This window comes from Ostrinia nubilalis, chromosome 21 (assembly GCF_963855985.1).
Source record: "Ostrinia nubilalis chromosome 21, ilOstNubi1.1, whole genome shotgun sequence".
Classification (NCBI taxonomy): Eukaryota; Metazoa; Arthropoda; class Insecta; order Lepidoptera; family Crambidae; genus Ostrinia; species Ostrinia nubilalis.
In genome coordinates, this window is record NC_087108.1 from 9,236,648 (window position 1) to 9,257,143 (window position 20,496).

The window sequence follows — 20,496 nt, forward strand, 5'->3', positions numbered from 1 at the left end:
ACCTCTTCGACTGCTGCACTGCAAACACAGTCTGCATTCATCGGAGAACAAAACTCGCCTCCATTACTCGCCTTCCCATCAAAATAAGTGCGAGCTAATTGAAAGCGTGCTAGTCGGTGACTTGCCGTCAGTTTCGAGCCTGTAGCAGACCTTTTTGGAGTCAAATTCTATTGCTCATATCTTAGACGAACTGTCTACTCGCTAACAGCTATCCTACAAACATTTCTGGGCTCTTGCTGGACGTCGATATCAGTCAAATAACGATTTCATAGAGAGTTTGACATGAAAAAACAGTCATCCCTCTGCGATGTGCACCGGCGCTGTTCAGAACTTGGTCTCGGGATAAAGCCAGCAGTCTCCTGAAAGCGTCTTAAAACTTTAGAAACCCAAGACTGGCTTATGTGGAGCTGACGTGCGACAGCCCGCTGGCTGAGCCCTTCTTGCAATACTGCAACGATTTGTGCTGCTTCTGAAGGTGTAGAAACCCAGGTAAAGTGTCAAAAGAAGCGGAGATGTGTAAGGATCAACGTGTGAAAGCAAAAATCCGAAAACACGTGCTTTTATAGGGGGTAAATAGGCTGCAACTCGCGACGTATCAAACAGTTGATACATGTCTTTTTCCTTACTTCTTTACATCAGCCGGGATATCTTTTTAAATACTGGTGTGATTTAAATGAATTTGGTATCAATTTAAAGTTAAAAGTTTAATGTTTAAAATGGTGCCACTTTTTTTGTTACTAACAAATTCGTTAGTTCACAAGATCACGTGGAAACAACTTCATGTAAGTGATTCCATACTTTTGCTCGCAAGTGTAGTTCATCTTGATACGAAATATGTTAATAGGTACATACCTACTTATTATCCTAATAGGAAGATAAAAAAAACACTCAATTATGTGTTGGGAAAACAATAAGTACTTTACATTACATATTCAAAGAAGGTCTTTTTACATAGTCACTTGACCATATTAGCTGAAAATTGATTTTCATCAGAAATATTTCCTGATGAATCAAGATGATAGTTGCACAAAATTTTACATAGGTGTACCTACTTTCTCTTTACAAAATCATTAAATGGTTTCACTTTCTTGATTGACACCCAGGAAGTTCAAGTTACTTTCTATAAAAAAAATAAATAATTAAAAGGTACAATTACATAATGTCTGAAATTTGGGTAGCTATTTTAACTAATAATGGGGTTCAAACAGTATGGTGTCATAAAATAAATTGTTTAAATAGTTGGAATAAGTATTTTATTCATATATCTAGATCTTCATCTGGATCTTCCTCATCCCAGTCATCTACTGCATCAGGCTCATAGAAGATCTTGCCTTGCCCTTCATTTATCTTGCTCATGTAAGGCAACTGTAACTTGTACTTTTCTAGTTTTTCAGTTTGGTCTACTTCTATTTTGAATGTAGTTAGGTTCACTGGTGAAGGTTTCTCTGGTTCATCTTCTGCTTTTATATTCTTTACTATCGGGATTGATTTCAAGGTGGATGTCCTCACATCATAGGACAATGTCTCAGAGCTTTTAACTACTTTGCCACTCTTTTTCAAAAGAATGTGCACATTATTATTTGATCCATCATCATATGACACAATTGCACTAGCTATATGATTCAATTGTATTCTTAACTTGGATCCGAATGACGAGCAATCTGTATGGTAAACTAGAATGAGTTTGTTGACGTTGGGACTTGCCCTAAGTTTGTTTATTACTTTCAAACACTCATTCCAACCTAAGCAAAGAGACATTTGATTCACCGAATCGATTATCACAGAACACTTTTCGCTTACATATTTATTGAGTGAATCTTTATCTAATTCTTCATGGTATGCAACATTTCGTACTCCTTTGAATACATTTTTCCAGTGAAATATTGGTTGTTCGTAGCAGAAGAATTGTGTTGAGCAAGCGTCCGTCGGAGTTATTTCTAGTAATAATGGGACAATATTTTTATTAAGATTATCTTCTATCAATATAAATGGAGCAGATTTTAACCTCAATAAAGACATTATATTAAATTGAGAAGGGTTTAAATTAAAATTAATTAAGAACTTTGAGGTTATGTGATGAATGTGTCATTGACACTGACAGACAGCTGACAAGTGACAGCAAAACTACCAAAATGTTGCCACTGGCCACATGTAAATCATGAAGCTAAAGATAAAAATGGAGGGCAAAGTTGGAACAAAAACTTGAGTCAAATACCTACTTATATCTATCTCGCTCTCTGTGGCCCTACCTCTCTTTTTAGAGTGAACTGTAGTATTGCTATCTTCTTATTTAAATCTCCTTGTAAATTCTTCGAAATAGCCAATTCACTAACCAAATCAGAAGTTAAACAAATAAATAATTAATATTTGAAACTAAGATTACCTAGTTAAATAAAAAATCACAAAATTGTCGGCCATTTAGGCTTAATGTGTTTGCGAATCAGGGAATTACAATCCCAATTCCTGGGTAATCGGTACCATGTGGCAACATCGGCCCAATCCGGCCCATCATGGCGGTTGTTTACTATTTTGTTTATTAAGCAGTTAATTTCGTTTGAGATTGTTTACAGGAAATAATCATTGTTTTATCACAAGAATTGGTGCAAAATTTTGTAGTGCGTGGTTGCGGTAGTACGTGGTGTCCTGGAAGTGACATAAGATTCCACGCGTAAGTGTTTATTTCGTGATTTCCGACATTTGATCATTGTAAACATTTTTCACATTTTTTTCAGTAATTTCTTCCTAAAACGTTTTACCAGTAATTACACTTATCATTTTTAATGATACCTATGTCAAGAAATAAAGATTTTGGAAAAAAGCGCGGGAAACGTTAAACTCGGCGGGTGTCTTTTTTAACTTTCCGATTTTATTTATAAATTTTCGCGTAATTGTGATCAGGGAAGTAGTTTTAGTGTAAATATTTATTAGTGTGTACGTATATTTTGTGTAGATAGTGTTATTTGAGCTGTTATTAGGTAAGTTTTTTCTCAATTTCGTCTCTCACCATGAACGATCCTCCTGACCCAGGGGGATCAGTTCCCCCTGTTTTTGATGAGTCTATCAGCTCTCCTGGACAGTCTTCTCCTTCAGTAGGATTTTATGTGACGGTAACAAACGATACAGATTCCGAAAATTCATTTACTGCTCCCCCCGCTCTCAAACGTAGTCACAAGAAATGAAAACTTCATGGACAGGAAAAGAAAAAGGTTGATGGTCGTATGAGTAAGACTGATGACAAAACTACAGTAGATCCTCCTACTCCCACTCCTATTGACCAGGATTTGCCAAATTCGGGCTCTGCTCCCGTCACTATTGGACGCAAGTTCTACAATAACTCTGATACGGCTCCATACGTTGTCCACGTTCAGCGTAATCAATCGTCTCCCAGTGACGGCGTTTATTTGCATCCGGTAACTTTTGGGAACTTTCTAAAGAGACATAATTTTCACAACATTATTGATGGAAGCGTCAAGAGAATCGGACGAAACAAATGTTCAGTCTCATTTTCAGACTTCTCTCAGGCTAACTCATTTATGAGTCATCCTAAACTGGACTCTAATGATTTCAAGGCTTTTATCCCTACATTCAACGTCACTAGAATGGGACTTGTTCGTGGTGTTCCTGCTGAATGGTCCCCCGAAGAAGTCATAGAAAACATGTCAGTTCCAGTAGGATGTGGGAAAATAATAAAAGTGCGCAGACTGAATTTTAAATCTTTTAATAATGGTTCAGTTTCTTGGAAACCCTCTCAATCAGTTGTTGTAACATTTGACGGACAAACCTTACCAAAAAGAGTATTTATTTGCTACAATGCTTTACCAGTTGAATTGTATATCTTTCCTACAGTACAATGTTTTAATTGTTGCCGATTTGGTCATACAAAGGCCCAATGTAGGTCCCAGCCTCGCTGTTTTAAGTGTGGGCAGGCCCACATGGGAGATTCGTGCTCTGTTTATGAAGACCAAGCTTCCTGTTGTCTTTGCTCCGGTTTCCACTTTGCAACTAGCAAGTCATGCCCAGAATTCATCCGTCAGAAAAAAATTAAGTCTTATATGGCTGAAAATTCCATCTCATATGCAGAGGCTTCCAAGATTCACCCTCCAGCCTCAAAGTCCTATGCAGACGTATTGTCCTCTAACCCTGAAAAACAAAGCTCTTTTAGTAAAAATATTCCTTATTATAACCCTAATTCTGGTCCTCCAAAAGCATCATCTTACAAAAAGACAGTCTTCATGACACCCCGTCCTTCTCCTTCACATTCTAAGGGTTATGATAAAGTGGCTCATAATAATTTAATACGTGACTATTCTTTCCCATCCCCAAGGGATGGATGTGCTATTAATAACCAACCTAAAGAAGATTCAGCAACAAATTTATCTAGTCTTATTATAACTTTGATTAATGTTTTTTCTCAATGTAATATCAAATCACCGTCCAACGTCGCCCCTTTACTAGAAAGTTTAATTCGATTCCTTCAAAATGGCTGCGAAGGCAATGCAGTGGAACTGCCGGAGTATCATCAGCAAAAAGAGTGACTTTTTTCACATGATTAATAAGTTTGAGCCTTTCGTTTTTGCTCTGGCAGAAACTTGGCTTAAACCTAACCAAAAGTTGAAAGTTAATGGCTATAATTCTATCAGGGAAGACCGGGTTGATGGATATGGTGGGGTAGCCATATTTATCAACAAGTCTGTCCCTTTTAATACAATTTCTATCCCTAACCACAGTATTGATTTGTCTATTGTAGCAATAAGTATTTATAATTTTTGTTTAGTGTCTATATACATTCCTCATCCCTGTTCTTCTATCTTATCTGAAATTGATCAAATAATATCATCTCTACCTAAACCTTTGATTATTCTAGGAGATTTCAACTGTCACCATCGAGCATGGGGCAGTTCTATTTCAAATAACTAACTATGGTGAAATGTTACTTGACATCATTGATAATCATAACTTGTGTACATTAAATACAGGATCTCCTACTCGTTTGACCAGTCCAGGCCAAAGTCAAAGTGCTGTTGATCTGTCAATATGTTCCCCTAGCCTAGCTTCACTGTTATCTTGGCAAACACTCCCTTCATCATATGGCAGTGACCACTACCCCATTTTAATTACCTTTCCATTTAATAGTCCTTTAACTTCTAAATATGTTCCACAACTGAAACATAGACTTCCAGATAGGACCAGCAATGCGTGGAATACATTTAAAGAAGGTGTTGAGAACAATCTCCCCTCTCTTCCAATTGTTTCATCTGGTAATGAATCCACTTGCGCTACATCCTTTACCAATCTATTAGTAGATTCCGCAAATAAAGCTTTTCCTTTAAAAAAACTTAATCATAAGCTGCCCCCGCAACCATGGTGGGACAGTGATTGTACAGAGGCCATAAAAAAAAGAAAGTCTGCCGAGCGTAAATATAAAGCTAATATGACCAATGAAAATTTTTCAGAATTAAGTAAGGTAACAGAAGAATCTCGTGAACTTTTTAAAAAGAAAAAATTCGAGAGTTGGAGAAAGTTCTGCTTATCAATTTCCCCTGAAACCCCATCTTCAATAGTATGGCAAAACATTCGCCGATTTAAATCTGGCATGACAGAGTCTTCTCGCCCTTCTATCCCACTAGAAATCGCTGGTGCTTTCGTTGACAAACTAGCTCCACCATGGGTCCCTCAAAAACTGTACCTAACTTCGCCAGTCCCAGACCCTGTGTCTGCCATTGACCGGCCATTTTCACTGTTTGAACTTAAGGGAATCATACAAAACGTATCTGATTCGTCTCCAGGTGCAGATGGTATCCCGTATTCCTTCTTTCATAACTTAGATGATCAAGTACTCTCATATTATTTGGAAATCATCAATTCAATTGCGATGACAGGTAGTGACGTCCCTCTGTCATGGAAGTTTCAAAAAGTGTTGCCAATCCCTAAACCAAATAAGTCCCCGTCAGACCCATCTTCGTATCGCCCAATAGTTCTTTCCTCAGTATTAATAAAACTAGCTGAACACTTAATTAAAAATCGACTCGAATGGTTTCTTGAATGTAATGATTTGCTTGCCGATAGTCAATTTGGTTTTAGAAAGGGAAAAAGTACCATGGATAGTATCAGTATACTCATTACAGATATCCGGCTTGCTTTTTCTGATAATCAATCGGTTGTAGCAGCTTTTCTAGATGTAAACACAGCATATGATAACGTCCTAATCCCGATATTGCTTAATAAACTTTATTCTCTAAATGTCCCTACAATGTTATGTAATTTTATTATAAATATTTTATATGAAAGGTGTCTAGATCTGTCACAAGATGACTCTACGTTCAATCGCACTTGCTGGAAAGGCCTTCCACAAGGTTCTGTCCTTAGTCCTTTGCTGTATAATGTTTACACTCATGATCTAGCATCATCAATCTCTAATAATTGCAATATAAAAATTCTCCAATATGCTGATGACTTGTTGTTGTATAATATTAATAAAAAAATAGATGAAGCTGCGACAACTTTGAAATTCTCATTATCAAATTTAAAATCTTGGCTTGATAAAAATGGTTTAAACTTAACCGCAAACAAAAGTGCCATAGTAGTTTTTTCCAGATCTAAAAACCCTCCACCTGTTCAAATTTCATATGATAATGATGTTATCCCTGTTAAACCTTTTCACAAATTTCTGGGAATAATTCTTGATTCGAAACTGACTGGACGCCAGCATTGTGAGTATATAGTAGAAAAATGTGAAAAAAGGGTAAATCTGCTTAGATGCCTATCTGGTGTATGGTGGGGAGCTCACCCTTATTCAATGAAACTTATTTACAATGCTCTCATTAGAAGTGTTTTAGATTACGGTACATTCCTTCTAGAGCCAGGTAACAAATCAGCTTTTAGAAAACTAGATCTTATTCAATCAAAAGCCCTTAGAATTGTAACAGGAGCAATGAAAAGTAGTCCAGTAAATGCACTTCAAGTTGAATGTTGTGATCCCCCTCTCAAATTTAGAAGGCAGTTCCTATGTGACAAATTTCTATTTCGTATATTCTATTTTTCTAATCATCAGCTTTTACCAAAACTGCAATGTTTGTCTGAAAAAGTTGTCGTTTCAAACTATTGGAAACATAAAACTGTTCCTTATCTTTTACAGAGTTACAGTAAATTAAAGTCTCTCTCCTCCCCTATTCACCGATCAAAATACTTACCACTGTTTCATTGCAACATTGAGTCTCTTTTAACCCCTATCAACATCTCTTTTCTTCCTATTGATAAGCAAGACATAAATATTGTTACTAAATTTCATGAAATTTTAGACACACAGTTTACTGGTTTTCATCATATTTATACAGATGCTTCCAAACATTCCTGTACTGAAACTACTGGAGTGGGAATTTTCCACACACAGTATAAAATTGTCCAAAAAGTCAAATTTCCTCCTGAAACCTCCGTCTTTACGGGGGAATGCTATGGCCTTTTGAGAGCAATAGAATATGTCAAATTGTATAAACTTGATAATACTGTAATTTTCACTGATTCCATGAGTGCACTTCATGCTTTAAAGCATTTTCCATTCAAATCCAGAACCCAATTCCCTGTTATATATGATATTAGAAAAGAATTTCATGAGTGTACTTTACTTGGTCTGAATGTTTGTTTCGTTTGGATTCCTGGTCACAGCGGGATTAGAGGCAACGAAATTGCTGATCGTCTTGCAAATGAGGCGGTAACCTGTGGAGATAGGTATCCGTATCAGAATTATTGTCATGATCTGTTGTCTTTGCCTAAACTATCTCTTATATCTTCTTGGCAAGCGGATTGGGAAGATAGTAGTAAATCGAAAGGTTATCTTTTTTCACTCCTTCAACCACAAATTCCTGTAAAACCTTGGTTTTTTAAATTAAAATTTGACAAATGTGTAACCTCTATTATCATACGTCTGAGATTGGGTCACACATGTGCACCCTCTCACCTTGCCAGGTTGCACATCATTAATGATGATCTGTGCGAGTGCGGTTATGATTCAGGCACCATCAATCATATTTTCTTTTCTTGTCCCAATTATGATCGATCTGATTTCATCCAAAAACTTACCTCTTTGCATATTCCCTTCCCGACTTCCATAATGTCTCTCCTGTTTCACAAAGATGTTCATGTATATAATTGTATAGCCTCTTTTATTTCTGTAAATAGTTTAAAGTTATGATGTTTATAAACTTAATTTTTATTTATGTGTATAATAATGTTTATTTTCCCTGTTTTATATCCTTATTTTCCTGATCCAAATCCTTTCCAAATTCCGATATTAGGCAATTTTCCTCAATTCCCGTTTCCCCGTTTTTAACTCGACACTGGCAAAAGGCATAGCGTAGCCATATAAAAAAAAATAAAAAAAAAAAAAATAAAAAAAAATAAAGATTTTACATTGAGTTTCACTGAATTTGAGCAATTTTATATTTTTTGTTTATTTAGAAAGAGCGAGTCTGCCCACAGAGAGCGAGATAGTGATACATAGTTTGTGCTTCAAGTAGGTATTCGGAGTGTGGCCTCCATTTTTATCTGTAGCTTCATGATGTAAATACTGGTTAATCTAGTTTTTTTTTTGAAACATTCAGGCAAAGGAGATTTTTTGGTTGGAATGTCCTCCACAGATTACTTCACATTATACGGACGTGACGTCACGCTTTCTCTCGCTGCGAATTTAGAATGCCAAAGTTCCAACTGATTAAAGTTGCGGGTTTGCGTGCGAGTTTTATTTTTTGTAATACAATAATAATCCCGTACATTTAGAATTTTAATTTTTTGTGTTTTAATTAGTTTAAGTTTTTGCATCTAACGTTTCTTCATTAACTTGATGAAAACTCCCTTGATCTTTAACTTGAATTCGAGTAGGACTAGGTATGAAATAAAAGTCAGTATTATTCCGCCTAATTTATTATAATAATTTACTACCTACTTAGACTTATTTCTATTTTTCTTTAAGATATACTCCTTGATGTAGAAGTCTGAGAACAGGAAGAGAATGAAGATGTTGTGCGGCAGGAACATGAAGGAGATCCACTTGGGGTACTCGCACGACGGCTCGAACAGCACGTGGCCGAAGTGAAGGATCAGCAACAGGAACTGCAGCTGGAAACACATTTACAATTTGAATTTAATTGATTTATTTCTAGAGTAAAAATAAATCAATTCCACCTCTGACTAGTTATAACAAGATGGGAAGAACGTTAGCGAAAATATAATGGTGAACTTTAGATTTCTGCCTGTCCCTAGCCCAGCTACGGAAAAAATCCATATATTGCTTAGCCAGTCTTTTATTTTTCATATTAAATGTGACAATAACTTAAACATGTTTCTTTTTTAAATACCAGCCAGGGTGATCTACAATCAATGCTTTGTTTTATATTTTTGGTTTGTTTTAAAAGTTATGTTTATAACTTTTTTAACATTGTAATTTTTTTTTCATCCACAACGAGGGAGCTCTTGGCCTGTATCTCACCTGATGGTAAGTGATGATCAGGCCGAAGGTGGAAGCGAGCTTCACCCGGAATCCTCAACCACAGAGGAACTGGCTATCTTACCTCTAACTGCTGGAACACAACAATGCTGTTAACATTGTTGTTATGGCGACAGACTTAGATAAGATGGTGGTAGCTAGCCAGGCGGACTTAGAACAAGCCCTACCACCAACCAAAATGTTGTAAAAAGACCAATTGACTTACAATCTGCAGCTGTGTGATGTACTTCTTCCACCAGTGGCGCACCCAGTGCGCGCGCACGATCGAGATCAGGTAGTAGCTGTACATGACCGCGTGCACCATGGAGTTGATGAAGCCCAGCATGATGCCGTGACCACCTGTGGGACGGAAATGTTCAGTGAAACTCGATACTGGCCATCGATACTTTGGCAACACTAGACGTTACTGAAAACAACAAATAAGGACCGCGTGTTTTAAAAACGCCAATCATACTCGTAGGAGGTACCATACGCAAGAATCAGATCAGAGAATCAGAGATTCAAGCGTATATCGCAAATAATACTAATGGTACTCCTGTAGTAAGACTAGTTGTGCGTCTATACTACAAAGTATCTTATTGCAGGGTTTGAGTTTGAATCGAACTATAGGGTGTCTTTTCATAAGGATTTTCGTCAGGATTATGCTTTTCAGAAAAGCCTTGGTTTTTCCTTTTGGAAACTGTCTGTCAGGTCAGTCTGTTCAGGAAAAGGAGAGCAGTAAACAGACAGTGAGCCTTTGCATTTGTAACTAATGATAGGATCACACCGACTAGTAAGTCTATGACATTTCATTTCACTGTTGTTAAGTAGTCAATGACGGTCAGCGGTGTAAACTCGTGTTGCTTAAAGGTATACCGGTTCTTTCATAAGAACGAAGCAATACGATAAATAGCGTAGTCTTTTACTAAATACATGATACAAGCACTTAAGTTGGTTGCCATAATACCTAACCATTAAAGGCGGTAATCTTCATAATATATCTATTTAACTGAGACCCCGTCCAGTGGTTTCGCTTACAACTCGAGCTTTCTCCATCGGCAAAGTTAATTGTAGAAATGCAACCACCATGATTATTGGATTTTACTAGGCCTAGTTCTGACATAGATTTATTTCGACCCAGATATGAGGCGCGTGAGTGAAAGAGTTGTGCAACTATGTAATAAGTTTGTTGTAGTGTAGTCAAAGCATTGAAAGTTTTTCTTTAGGAAAGTATACAATAGTACCTACTTTGCAACTTAACTTTTTACATACCTGGTACATATTTAGTTCCAATGAATCCCAGCATACACATGCCTAAGTGATGGTATACATGAAGGAATGATATTTGTGAGTATTTCTTCCGTAATACGAAAAATACCTGGAACAGAAAATAAAACGATGATTTAATTGAACTGAATCAATGCATAAAATAATTGTATAATGAGGATGAAGCGAATCAATCTCTTGAGATGATTCCTGTCGACAGTCTCGGCTTCAGAGCGAGAGGTCTTCCCACGATATAATATTCCGTGACCTCATAACTAAATAGATAAATAAACACTTGCATCAAGTGCAGCGCGCTGCAACTTGCAAGCGATGACCTAGACAGGATTGATGCCCGAACCACTGGAGCGGGACCGATGGCATGCGTGCCCTGGTTTTTATTATAAAATATGTAGGCTATTCTACGAATAGATGTACGTTTTCCCTCAAGAAATTGTCGTAATAACATGATAATTATTTTTATACTCATATTCTCTTAACATACGTGCACAACACAACTTACGGGTTCTGTAATTAATCCTTTTAACACTACAATCTATGAGCTATTGAAGTGGTTGATTAATTCAATTAATAACATCGTTCCTTGGGCATAGGTACATACGATACTTCTACCTCTAATTAAGGAAAATCTACGAAATATGTCTTTGGCAACACCATCTAAAATGTGCGTGCTAAACAAAAAGTGAATTAAGGCATTTCCCGACGGACGGCACTGCGTACAATTTTTCCGATCGGACGTCCGCCGCGATTTCCCGCGGTCACGTTTTGAAACAGGCTTGTTGGCACATTATTAATGTAGGTAATTAGGACTTATTAGGACCTTTTGCATTTTACTTAAACTCTGTTTTAAGCAGTTCTTGATCGCTCCTTGATTTATTGATGAAATTCATAATCGTTTTTTATTAATTACTTGAAACGCGTTTAGAAAATATGTTTTTAGGTGTTTCGGAAATCATAATGCCGCTATTCATCATCCAATGCGCTGAGTATACCGGACGCAATCCTTCTTATAAGACCATTTATTTTTTTCGCCAGACATAATAAATAAGACTAGTAAGACCAAGTACTACACACCAGAGTACTCTAGAGTCTAGCGTACTAGTAAACAAAGTTAGAATTTATAGAAACACAAATATTCCAATCCCTACACAAATTCAATTTTCGTGAGTTTTCCAAGAGTAATCTGATAAAATCGAAAATAAATCTGAATAAAAAAATTGACTGTGACCGTTACATTTTGGCTTATTTTGTCCCTCGTTATTCGTTCATTCGTTCGTTCGTTTCAGCCAAATGACGTCCACTGCTGGACAAAGGCCTCCTCCAAGGTTTTCCACAATGCACGGTCCTGCGCTGCCCGCATCCAGGCTCTTCCCGCGACCTTTACCAGATCGTCGGTCCACCTAGTAGGAGGCCTGCCCACGCTACGTCTTCCAGCCCGTGGTCGCCACTCGAGAACTTTTCCGCCCCAACGGCCATCGTCTCTACGAGCTATAATATGTGCCCCGCCCACTGCCACTTGATTTTAGCAATTCTGCGAGCTATGTCGGTCACTTTGGTTCTCCTGCGGATCTCCTCATTTCTGATTCGATCACGCAGGGATTATTCCTCGTTATTAATACCTTTTATCAGTAGGTACATGGTACACACCGTGTCTAGTAGATCGATGATCTTGATGATGTAGTAGAGCCAGACTCGGCTGACGACCACGCGCTCCAGAGGCGTGTCCTCGTAGATGATCTTCTGGCACCACAGGCTGTAGTAGCCGGGCATGTACAGCCTGGTCAGACACTGGAACCAAGGAAACCAAGCTCAGGAGAAATCAATCTAAAACACTAGCAGCAGTATAGTGAGAGTGCGCCATATTGAAGCAGAAATCCGTGGAAACATGGACTAAATTAAGTCAATTAATTTAGTCCATGTTTCCTCGGATGCTGTTTAAATGAAAAATCGTTTGAGGAAGTAAGACATTTAGGTATGTTAACATTTTAAAACATACAAACACAAAAGAGAAATTAAAGTTTTTTTGTAGTCGAATGTCGATAGTGCCAGCTGCTGCAGCCTGTAGTTCTACAAATGAGTGTGCAATTGGTGGCGAAAAATACATCTAAAAGTAGACATGCGTATTGAAAGGGTTTCGCTTTCATGGGATTTCAGGATAGGTTGGAAGGTGTGCTACCGACGCAAATGCTATTTGTACCTAAAAATAATTTCGCTTTAGTGATTGTAGATACCTGTTTAAAAATAAAATAAGTCTACTACTGTGGTCTACTTTAATATTGAACTTCACGACCTTAACACCTCGATAGTTTAAATTATAATTTTTAATGAGTAAGTGTAAACAACTGATTTACAACTATGTTCCACGACTTTAGGACGTGATAGTAAGTGGGTTAATAATTTAATTTTGCACACTTTCATAATTCTAAAACCTCTCGTATTTTTTTCGTACAGAGATATACCCTGGATAAAGTAACAATTTTGGCAGTTTAATGGTGGTTTTTCGTTAACTTTTGTCTAATAGTGATGGTCCAAATTCACAGGACACCCTGTATGACATATACCAGTAACTGAAGTGCTAATCGGTTTGATTTCAAGACCTTTGTGTTAATCGCCGGTAGAGCGCGCGTTCAGTTGTAACACCGAACTTACGTAAAGGAAGCCGTTTTCAGCCGCCCCGCAAACTGGTTACTGTTGTAATTCCATGCGGTCTTGAAACAGTTTTCATGAATATCAGTTCCGTCGTAAAATTATCACTTCATAAGTAGTTAGTGCACTGTTAGTGCCAAAAATACCTACAAAATGTAAAATTGAATCATAAAAGGACACTCGTGGTCTCGTGAATAATCGTGATGTGAAAACACACAAAACGACGTATTGTCCAATCTCCTTTTTTAACTTTACCAAGATGAAATTGCTACAGGTTGTCGTTATGAGAGACAACAAGAGTTTATAAGAAAAATAGAAGGGTACTTCTCATTTACACTCAAATTTGATGGTCACACAATAATAGTCCATAAACGGTATAAGTTAGAACAATAACTTTGAAATCAGATGATAAAATATCTATTTAGCTACATACAAAATAATTTTTATCGTAGTTAATAGAAGCAAAAATAATACGAAAAAATCACATGAAACGATAAAAAACGGGGTCATTTTTCGCGTTCTCATCGTGTCACACCTTCGGTTACAATGAAACATTTGGTTACTGCATTCACAATTTTCATTCAATTTGTGTGTAGCATATACTAAAATCATCGTTATTAAATATACTTTCCACACATTAAATATACTTTCCACACAATAGTCAAAAAAATATCTTCTTATAATTATTTTGAATTGAGAAAGCGAAATACGTTTGTCACACGATTTTAGGTACCTAAAATTTTGAGTAATAATACAAGATTGCCGTTAAACCGAACACCAGCAACCAATCACAGCGTTCTATTCGGTTAACGTCAGTCGCGCTTCGACCATTGGGGAGGTGAGACTGATAGGTCGATCGTCGCTCCGCGAAAAAAATACGTAACTTTTTGTGATTATCCATAGACATACCGTCGCTTGCTTGAACAATATTTTCTACCTCTAAAATTTAAACAATTTAATTGAAACTTTGCCATTGAAAACTTAACATGTTAGACTTATTTGTGTAGTATTCAACTTGAACCGTTAAATTCAAATTTAAGGACAATTCATAAAAATCTAAAATTTTCGTCACCTTCGTGGCATCACCTTCGTGGTGTTTTATACACGAAGGTGATTTTAGGCCACGAAAGTGATTTCATGCTTTGGTTTATTTTAAAATATAGTGTGAGTGTTTATGTTTTTACAATATTTTAATAACTAATAAATTATACGTGGTAAGTAGAGATCAGTACATCAATAAATAAATAAGGGCCTCGTATTTTTGTTGTCTGTCTGTATAACTGTATGTATGTCTGTATATGTGACTGTGTATCTGTTTGTAAGATAAATTTAATCTGAAGTTTGAGTTAAAAGTTGTACAACAAAAATACGAGGCCCTCTGGCCTAAATAAAAAATATATTTTTGTTGAGGGACTGATAATCATTTAGAGTTCTTTTTTATTGAGGTACTGATAATCCGTTTTTTGCTTCTTTAGCATTTCAGAATGCCACCAGTGTCACCCTTAAAACCAATTGCGTAGAATCTTGTAACTTAGTAGGTGACGTAATCGGTAAAATTTTATCTTGTATTTAAGTAGGTACCTATTTATATTATGTTATTGCTATTTATCTATGAAAATAAGACAAAATATATGTTTTATAAATACTTAAGAGTCATTTACAGTAGTAAAGTTTGAAAAAATTATTGCTGTGAAGTACAGAATCACTTTCGTGGCATCAAAAAATTCAAAACGTTAAAGCTTCCAAACGAGACTCACTATTTGACTGATTTACTGAGAATACAATCTTCACATCCAGCGCTACAATTTTTGTTTACAAAAAGTTGAAATAAGTTAGAAATAAAATTCGCCACGAAGGTGACGATGAGAACCGTGGCGATGAGAAATACCCAGAAACTAGGAGTGAAAAAGAGGAATTCTTAAGATGTTTGCTGCAATTAGGTACCCGCTGTATAGTATAGCGATTCGTAAAATAATTTCCAACAAACGCTTACCTGCATAGCTAAGTATATCGACAGGAATATCTGTATGACGTTGTAGGCGATGATGACCTTCTTCAGGTTGTAGGGCGGGCGGTTGGCCATGAAGGCGGGCCCCCACGAGCGCACGAAGCGGTGGTACACGTACATGATGGTCATGATGGGCAGCGGGCTGGAGACCAGCGGGAAGTTGTTCGTTCGGGGGTCTAACAACAATACATCGTCATTTAAAGGTCTCCACTGCAGGAGCACAACCCTCTCTAATTTACCAGAGGCAAGAAGATTTGACCTACACTCCCCAGAGATAGCATTTTTTTATTATAGTCATTGTACTTTACTTACTTTAGTCATTTATTTACACGTGATTACAAAGTCCCATAACCCCTCGTGACAAGCTTAATATGCATTTAAAAAGTGTTACGAGTGGGATCGCCACAATAGGCCGGCACGGGGTTCGAACCCGCGTTCCTCAGATTCGATTCGGCCAGTCCAACACCGACACCATTGCGGTTTGTCGCTTCCTCTATGCAAACAGATTTTTGACACTAAGTATGGGCTATTTTTCTGACAATGCTTATTATTAGGGGTGTAAGATAGCTTTGTGTAAATTTTTCATTTCAGTTTTAAAATTCAGTGTTTTTAACTCACCCGCCAGGTCATCGTTGACGTAGTGATAGTACTGAGTGATGTTTTCCACAAGCGTCCCCATTTCGGTCGTGGTTCTGCAAAAACAATTAAGATTAATAACATGAAAACGTACACCAACCTACATACTTATATGGCTCGTTGATGGGACTTCGGAAAAATGGGATTCTAAAATGGGAGTGGTTCTGGCATGTTTTATGGATCAGAGGAATCAAACCTGGATGGAAATTAGGTGAACTCAGAAAAGCTTTATGACAATTTGGATAAACATTCTCAGATTTACCAGATTTTATTGGGTTCATAGATGTTTAGAGAGAAATTTTACTCATCATAACTAGTGTAGTTAATAATTCCAAGTGTAAACTAGTTAAATCAATGACTGTGTGTTTGTCAGTGTTCTTATCACGCCAAAACCACTACCACATTTGATAAGTTAGATACATTGGAAATCCTCCGCGATAATGTCTAAAAAACTAGGGTTAGTAGTAGTTTCGCACGATTTTCCTTCGCACGAATGTGCGAAACATCCCCTTTCAATAATTTTTTTTTTCAGGCGTTTCGCCGGGATGTACCTATCAAAAGTATTAAAAAAGGGGACGTTTCGCACATTCGTGCGAAACTACTACTAACCCAAAAACGGGTTTTTGTTTTTATAACCATTTATAATTGTTGATTTTTTTACAATAGTGGACCAAGTAAGAGTGGAGTTGGATATAATGTTTTACTTTCTTCCTGCCATATCGGGACACTTAAAATTTGTCCTATTTACTTCGGAATGATTCTGTACTTAAGCAGTATGATGACAAAGCGATTTCATGAAAATTACAGGACAGAATATTGAACATTAACGGAAGGCCGATCCATATTCATGTTGTTACTCCGTAATTAATTCTGGGGCAATGACTTGACTAATGTCATCAAGGGAATGGGTTAAATTGCTTTGTTATCTATCTTCTATCTATATAAATAAAAATGAATTGATGTTCGTTAGTCTGATTAAAACTCGAGAACGGCTGGGTCGATTGAGCTGATTTTGGTTTTAAAATGTTTGTCGTAGTCCAGGGTAGGTCTAAACGGTGAACAAATACGCGCGCGATATTGTTTTTCTGTGACACAAAATTCCACGCGGGCGAAGCCGCGGGCGGAAAGCTAGTTTACAATAAAAGTGGAATCAAATTCTAATTCTTGCTTAGTTTCTGTCCCAAATAGCTTGCTCTATAACCACGAACTACGGGAAAACATATCGGCTGGTGTTGACAAGAAGTGGCAGAAAAACTCGGTCATTTTTTGGTCGTCCGATTAGTTTGACAACCTGCGAGGTCTGGAAATTAAGCCTGAACTGTATTGACCTTTGACCCGGAAGTGCGTTAAAATGGATTTAATGTCACGCACGGACGACGGAATATAAACTGAAGGGAAATACTTTACTCGTAAGACTGTAGATAAAAAAAATTAGTAAAAAAAAAAGAAAAATAAACTGCATTCAAAGATTTCCACAAATTCGCTTGCCACCCCCGGGAATCGAACCGACTAAAATTTGTTAAAATTACATCGATCGTTAGGGTCTTAGGGTCAATTACATATAAGGAGGAAAGATATTATGTCTCTAACAAACTTGATAAATTAAAAAAAAGGACCATGAAATCTTAAATTATTTCCAAAAATTTATAAACTACCTGACTAATTAGGTCTATTCCACTTCGATCAGCCGGATTTGATCACCCAGGTGATCAAAGTGGACTCCAGGTGTCCTTTGTTCACCCATGGATAAGTAAGATCATAGGATTCAAAGTGGACTTCTATCCATGGGTGATCAAAGGACTTACCAAAATGCCGCAAAGTGGAATAGACTAATTAGTTGCCCGAAAATGGACTCCATTTTCAAAGACGAATGGGCTTTTAAGAATTTCTTTGAAATAGGTACTTATTTAACAAACATACCTAAGTAGGTACTTACATAATATTATTATTATATCTGTGACTGAGGTTAGTAAAACCATCAAAGGAGGTACTAGGAGCCTAACCACAAAAACTGATGGAATACTAATTGCAAACCAAAACTATTCTGTTGTCCTTGTCCAAATTACCCACGAAGCGAAAGGTCTTGGGTTCAATTCCCACTTGAAGCAATTTTTTGAAGTTTAAAAATTGTTAACATCAAAAGTTTTCAGTTTATTCGTGGCGTATCAACGGACATTGCATTGCCAGGGTCGCGGGTTCGATTCCCGCTCTGTAAAAACATTTTTGTGCATGGACATAATTTAATTGTTTGTATTGGTTTAGGTGTTTTCCATCTTTATTAAGTACTAGCGGCCGCCCGCGACTTCGTACGCGTGGATCCCGTTTTACCCCCTTAGGGGTGGAGTTTCGTAAAATCCTTTCTTAACGGATGCCTACGTCGCATAACATCTACCTGCATGCCAAATTTCAGCCCGAACCGTCAGTGGTTTGGGCTGTGCGTTGATAGATCACTATGTCAGTCAGTCAGTCAGTCAGTCACCTTTGAGTTAATATTTATTTCAAAAGAAAAGTATCATTTGTCTAGTCTAGCACCCATAGTACAAGCTTGGGACTAGAGGCGCAGTGTAAAATGTCCAAGGACATTTTTTTATTTATTTATCAACCTCTTACCGCACACACAAGTCACACAACCAATTGCAGTATATTAATGTTCGGTGATTAAAGTAAAAATATTTTTCAGAGGTAAATTATAAACGTATTCAACCAAAATATTAAGGGAAAAAGGCGAGTGTTTATAAAATTATTTTATTATTATGATTAAATTAAAAATAGCTCTCATTTGATAAGTAAATATGAATTAAAAACTCTACCGGCTACTGTCATACGCATATTAGTTTTAAGTTTAATTATCTGTGTGTGTTTATGTAAGCACCTAGATCTAAAAGATCTAAAATCCATCTTTCCGCCATTTTATTTTTATCCTACCGCATTTACTTAATTCACATGTTTTTAATTAGGTTCTTCTCCCATTGAGTTATTGTTACGTGTTATTGTTCTTATTTGCAAGTCAAAACACAGTATTTAAATGAACGAAAACAATAAAAACGAAATTGCAAATATATTAAGTTTGACGTCATGATGGATCAGTGCATGGCTACCTATATATATAGTGTGGTTATTTCAAGGTTCGAACTCCCGGATAGGCGGTGTGTGCTCCAGACTTTATTTATTCAGTTAGTTACCGACTTATATGTTAATGTAATAGGTATTACATTATCATACAGAAGGAAGATCATTTTTGACATGACCAATTTGGACTTTTTAAACACTGAAAAGAAACCTTGGTCGGTTGAAACAGTTCTAGCTACCTAAGTATTTCCGTTTTTTATCTTGCTCTCATAAAATTGTGATTCTTTGCGATAGATCAAGACGACATCATGACCGGAAATGGGTAGCTGGAACTCTGGCCCACAATACCTACTCACTTATTGTATGTAAAGTTTCATCAAGTTATACAATTTGCTCATCGAGGTTATGTTCCTTGGAGTTGGAAATCAAAGTTGTCATTGTATTTTAATCAAACAACGCGTTTAGTTTAATTTCACGAAAAACGAATATATTAAGTACACTTTACTTACTTATATCTTACGAAGTAGGTAGAGGTATGTTACTTACGTTCAAAGTTGTGTCTGATTTTTAATTTAATATTATTATTAATGTGTCTACTTTATTAATTAATCACAATTTAGTACTTATCAATATTAATCATACAATTAACTTCACTATAGGGCGACCGATATTTTGAAATCACACTGCACGCGCACGGTAGCCGCTTCACTTGTAAGTTCAACATCGTAACGCGATTAATTTATTAGCAATGATATTTATTATTTATGAAGTCACTTGAACTGGCTTCTTTATGTTCACAAAGTATTAAATAAATAAATAAAATGTGTACCTTTCGAACGTGCTCGCAGCGCCGCGCTAACCGCAAGATTGAAGCGGGTTGCTTCACCTGACAAACACAAAATCCTTTGGCCAACAATCGTGAATGGTTTAATGAATTCAATTAGTTGTTAAACCGCTTTACCTGGACGCTGTACCCGTTGAAATAGCAAGTAATTATACAAAAATTAGGACTTTGTATTCAAATATTGGTGTTAACGCGCAAGAATATAAAGTTCTACTTACGAAAGTTTCTTCCTTGAATAGGACTCTACAATACTTAAAGTTAAATAACCATAAGAAAGAACCATCGTTATGGCTTAGTGGTACAGTTGCTTTTAATCGTGGTCCTGGGTTTGTTTCACAGATATTATGAAGCTGTACCTCTACTTAAGCCGTGTGGTGACGGCAGAGTAGAATACATTTGTCACCAACCCCTACTCTTCCCACGGGTGTCGTAAGACGCGACTTAGGGACTACACATGGCTATCAAACAGAGAACGGGCAGCAGCGCTCTCTGAAAAACATCAATCTTTTAAACTGCGATCTCCAACCCGCC

The 20,496-nt window shown here is 36.9% G+C and overlaps 1 protein-coding gene and 1 long non-coding RNA gene across 3 annotated transcripts; both read right to left on the minus strand.

Moving 5' to 3' along the window:
* Nucleotides 1-3,702: 3,702 nt before the first annotated feature.
* On the minus strand, nucleotides 3,703-8,352 carry LOC135082326 (uncharacterized). The gene is made up of 3 exons (XR_010259391.1): nucleotides 8,077-8,352; nucleotides 7,623-7,713; nucleotides 3,703-4,140 (listed from the first exon to the last, which is right to left on the minus strand). It is a non-coding gene; the product is annotated as an uncharacterized LOC135082326 (long non-coding RNA).
* Nucleotides 8,353-8,900: 548 nt separating this feature from the next.
* Nucleotides 8,901-20,026, minus strand: LOC135082330 (very long chain fatty acid elongase AAEL008004-like). Of its 2 annotated transcripts, none has more exons than XM_063977119.1 (7): nucleotides 19,951-20,026; nucleotides 16,035-16,108; nucleotides 15,402-15,592; nucleotides 12,410-12,550; nucleotides 10,751-10,856; nucleotides 9,705-9,838; nucleotides 8,901-9,111 (listed from the first exon to the last, which is right to left on the minus strand). In XM_063977119.1, exons 2-7 carry the CDS (start codon nucleotides 16,093-16,095, stop codon nucleotides 8,935-8,937), a joined length of 810 nt encoding a protein of 269 aa, XP_063833189.1. In that variant the 5' UTR covers nucleotides 16,096-16,108; nucleotides 19,951-20,026; the 3' UTR covers nucleotides 8,901-8,934. The 2 variants fall into 2 exon arrangements, with proteins under 2 accessions (XP_063833189.1, XP_063833190.1); XM_063977120.1 differs by lacking the exon at nucleotides 19,951-20,026 and adding an exon at nucleotides 19,668-19,806.
* Between the last annotated feature and the right edge of the window lie 470 nt (nucleotides 20,027-20,496).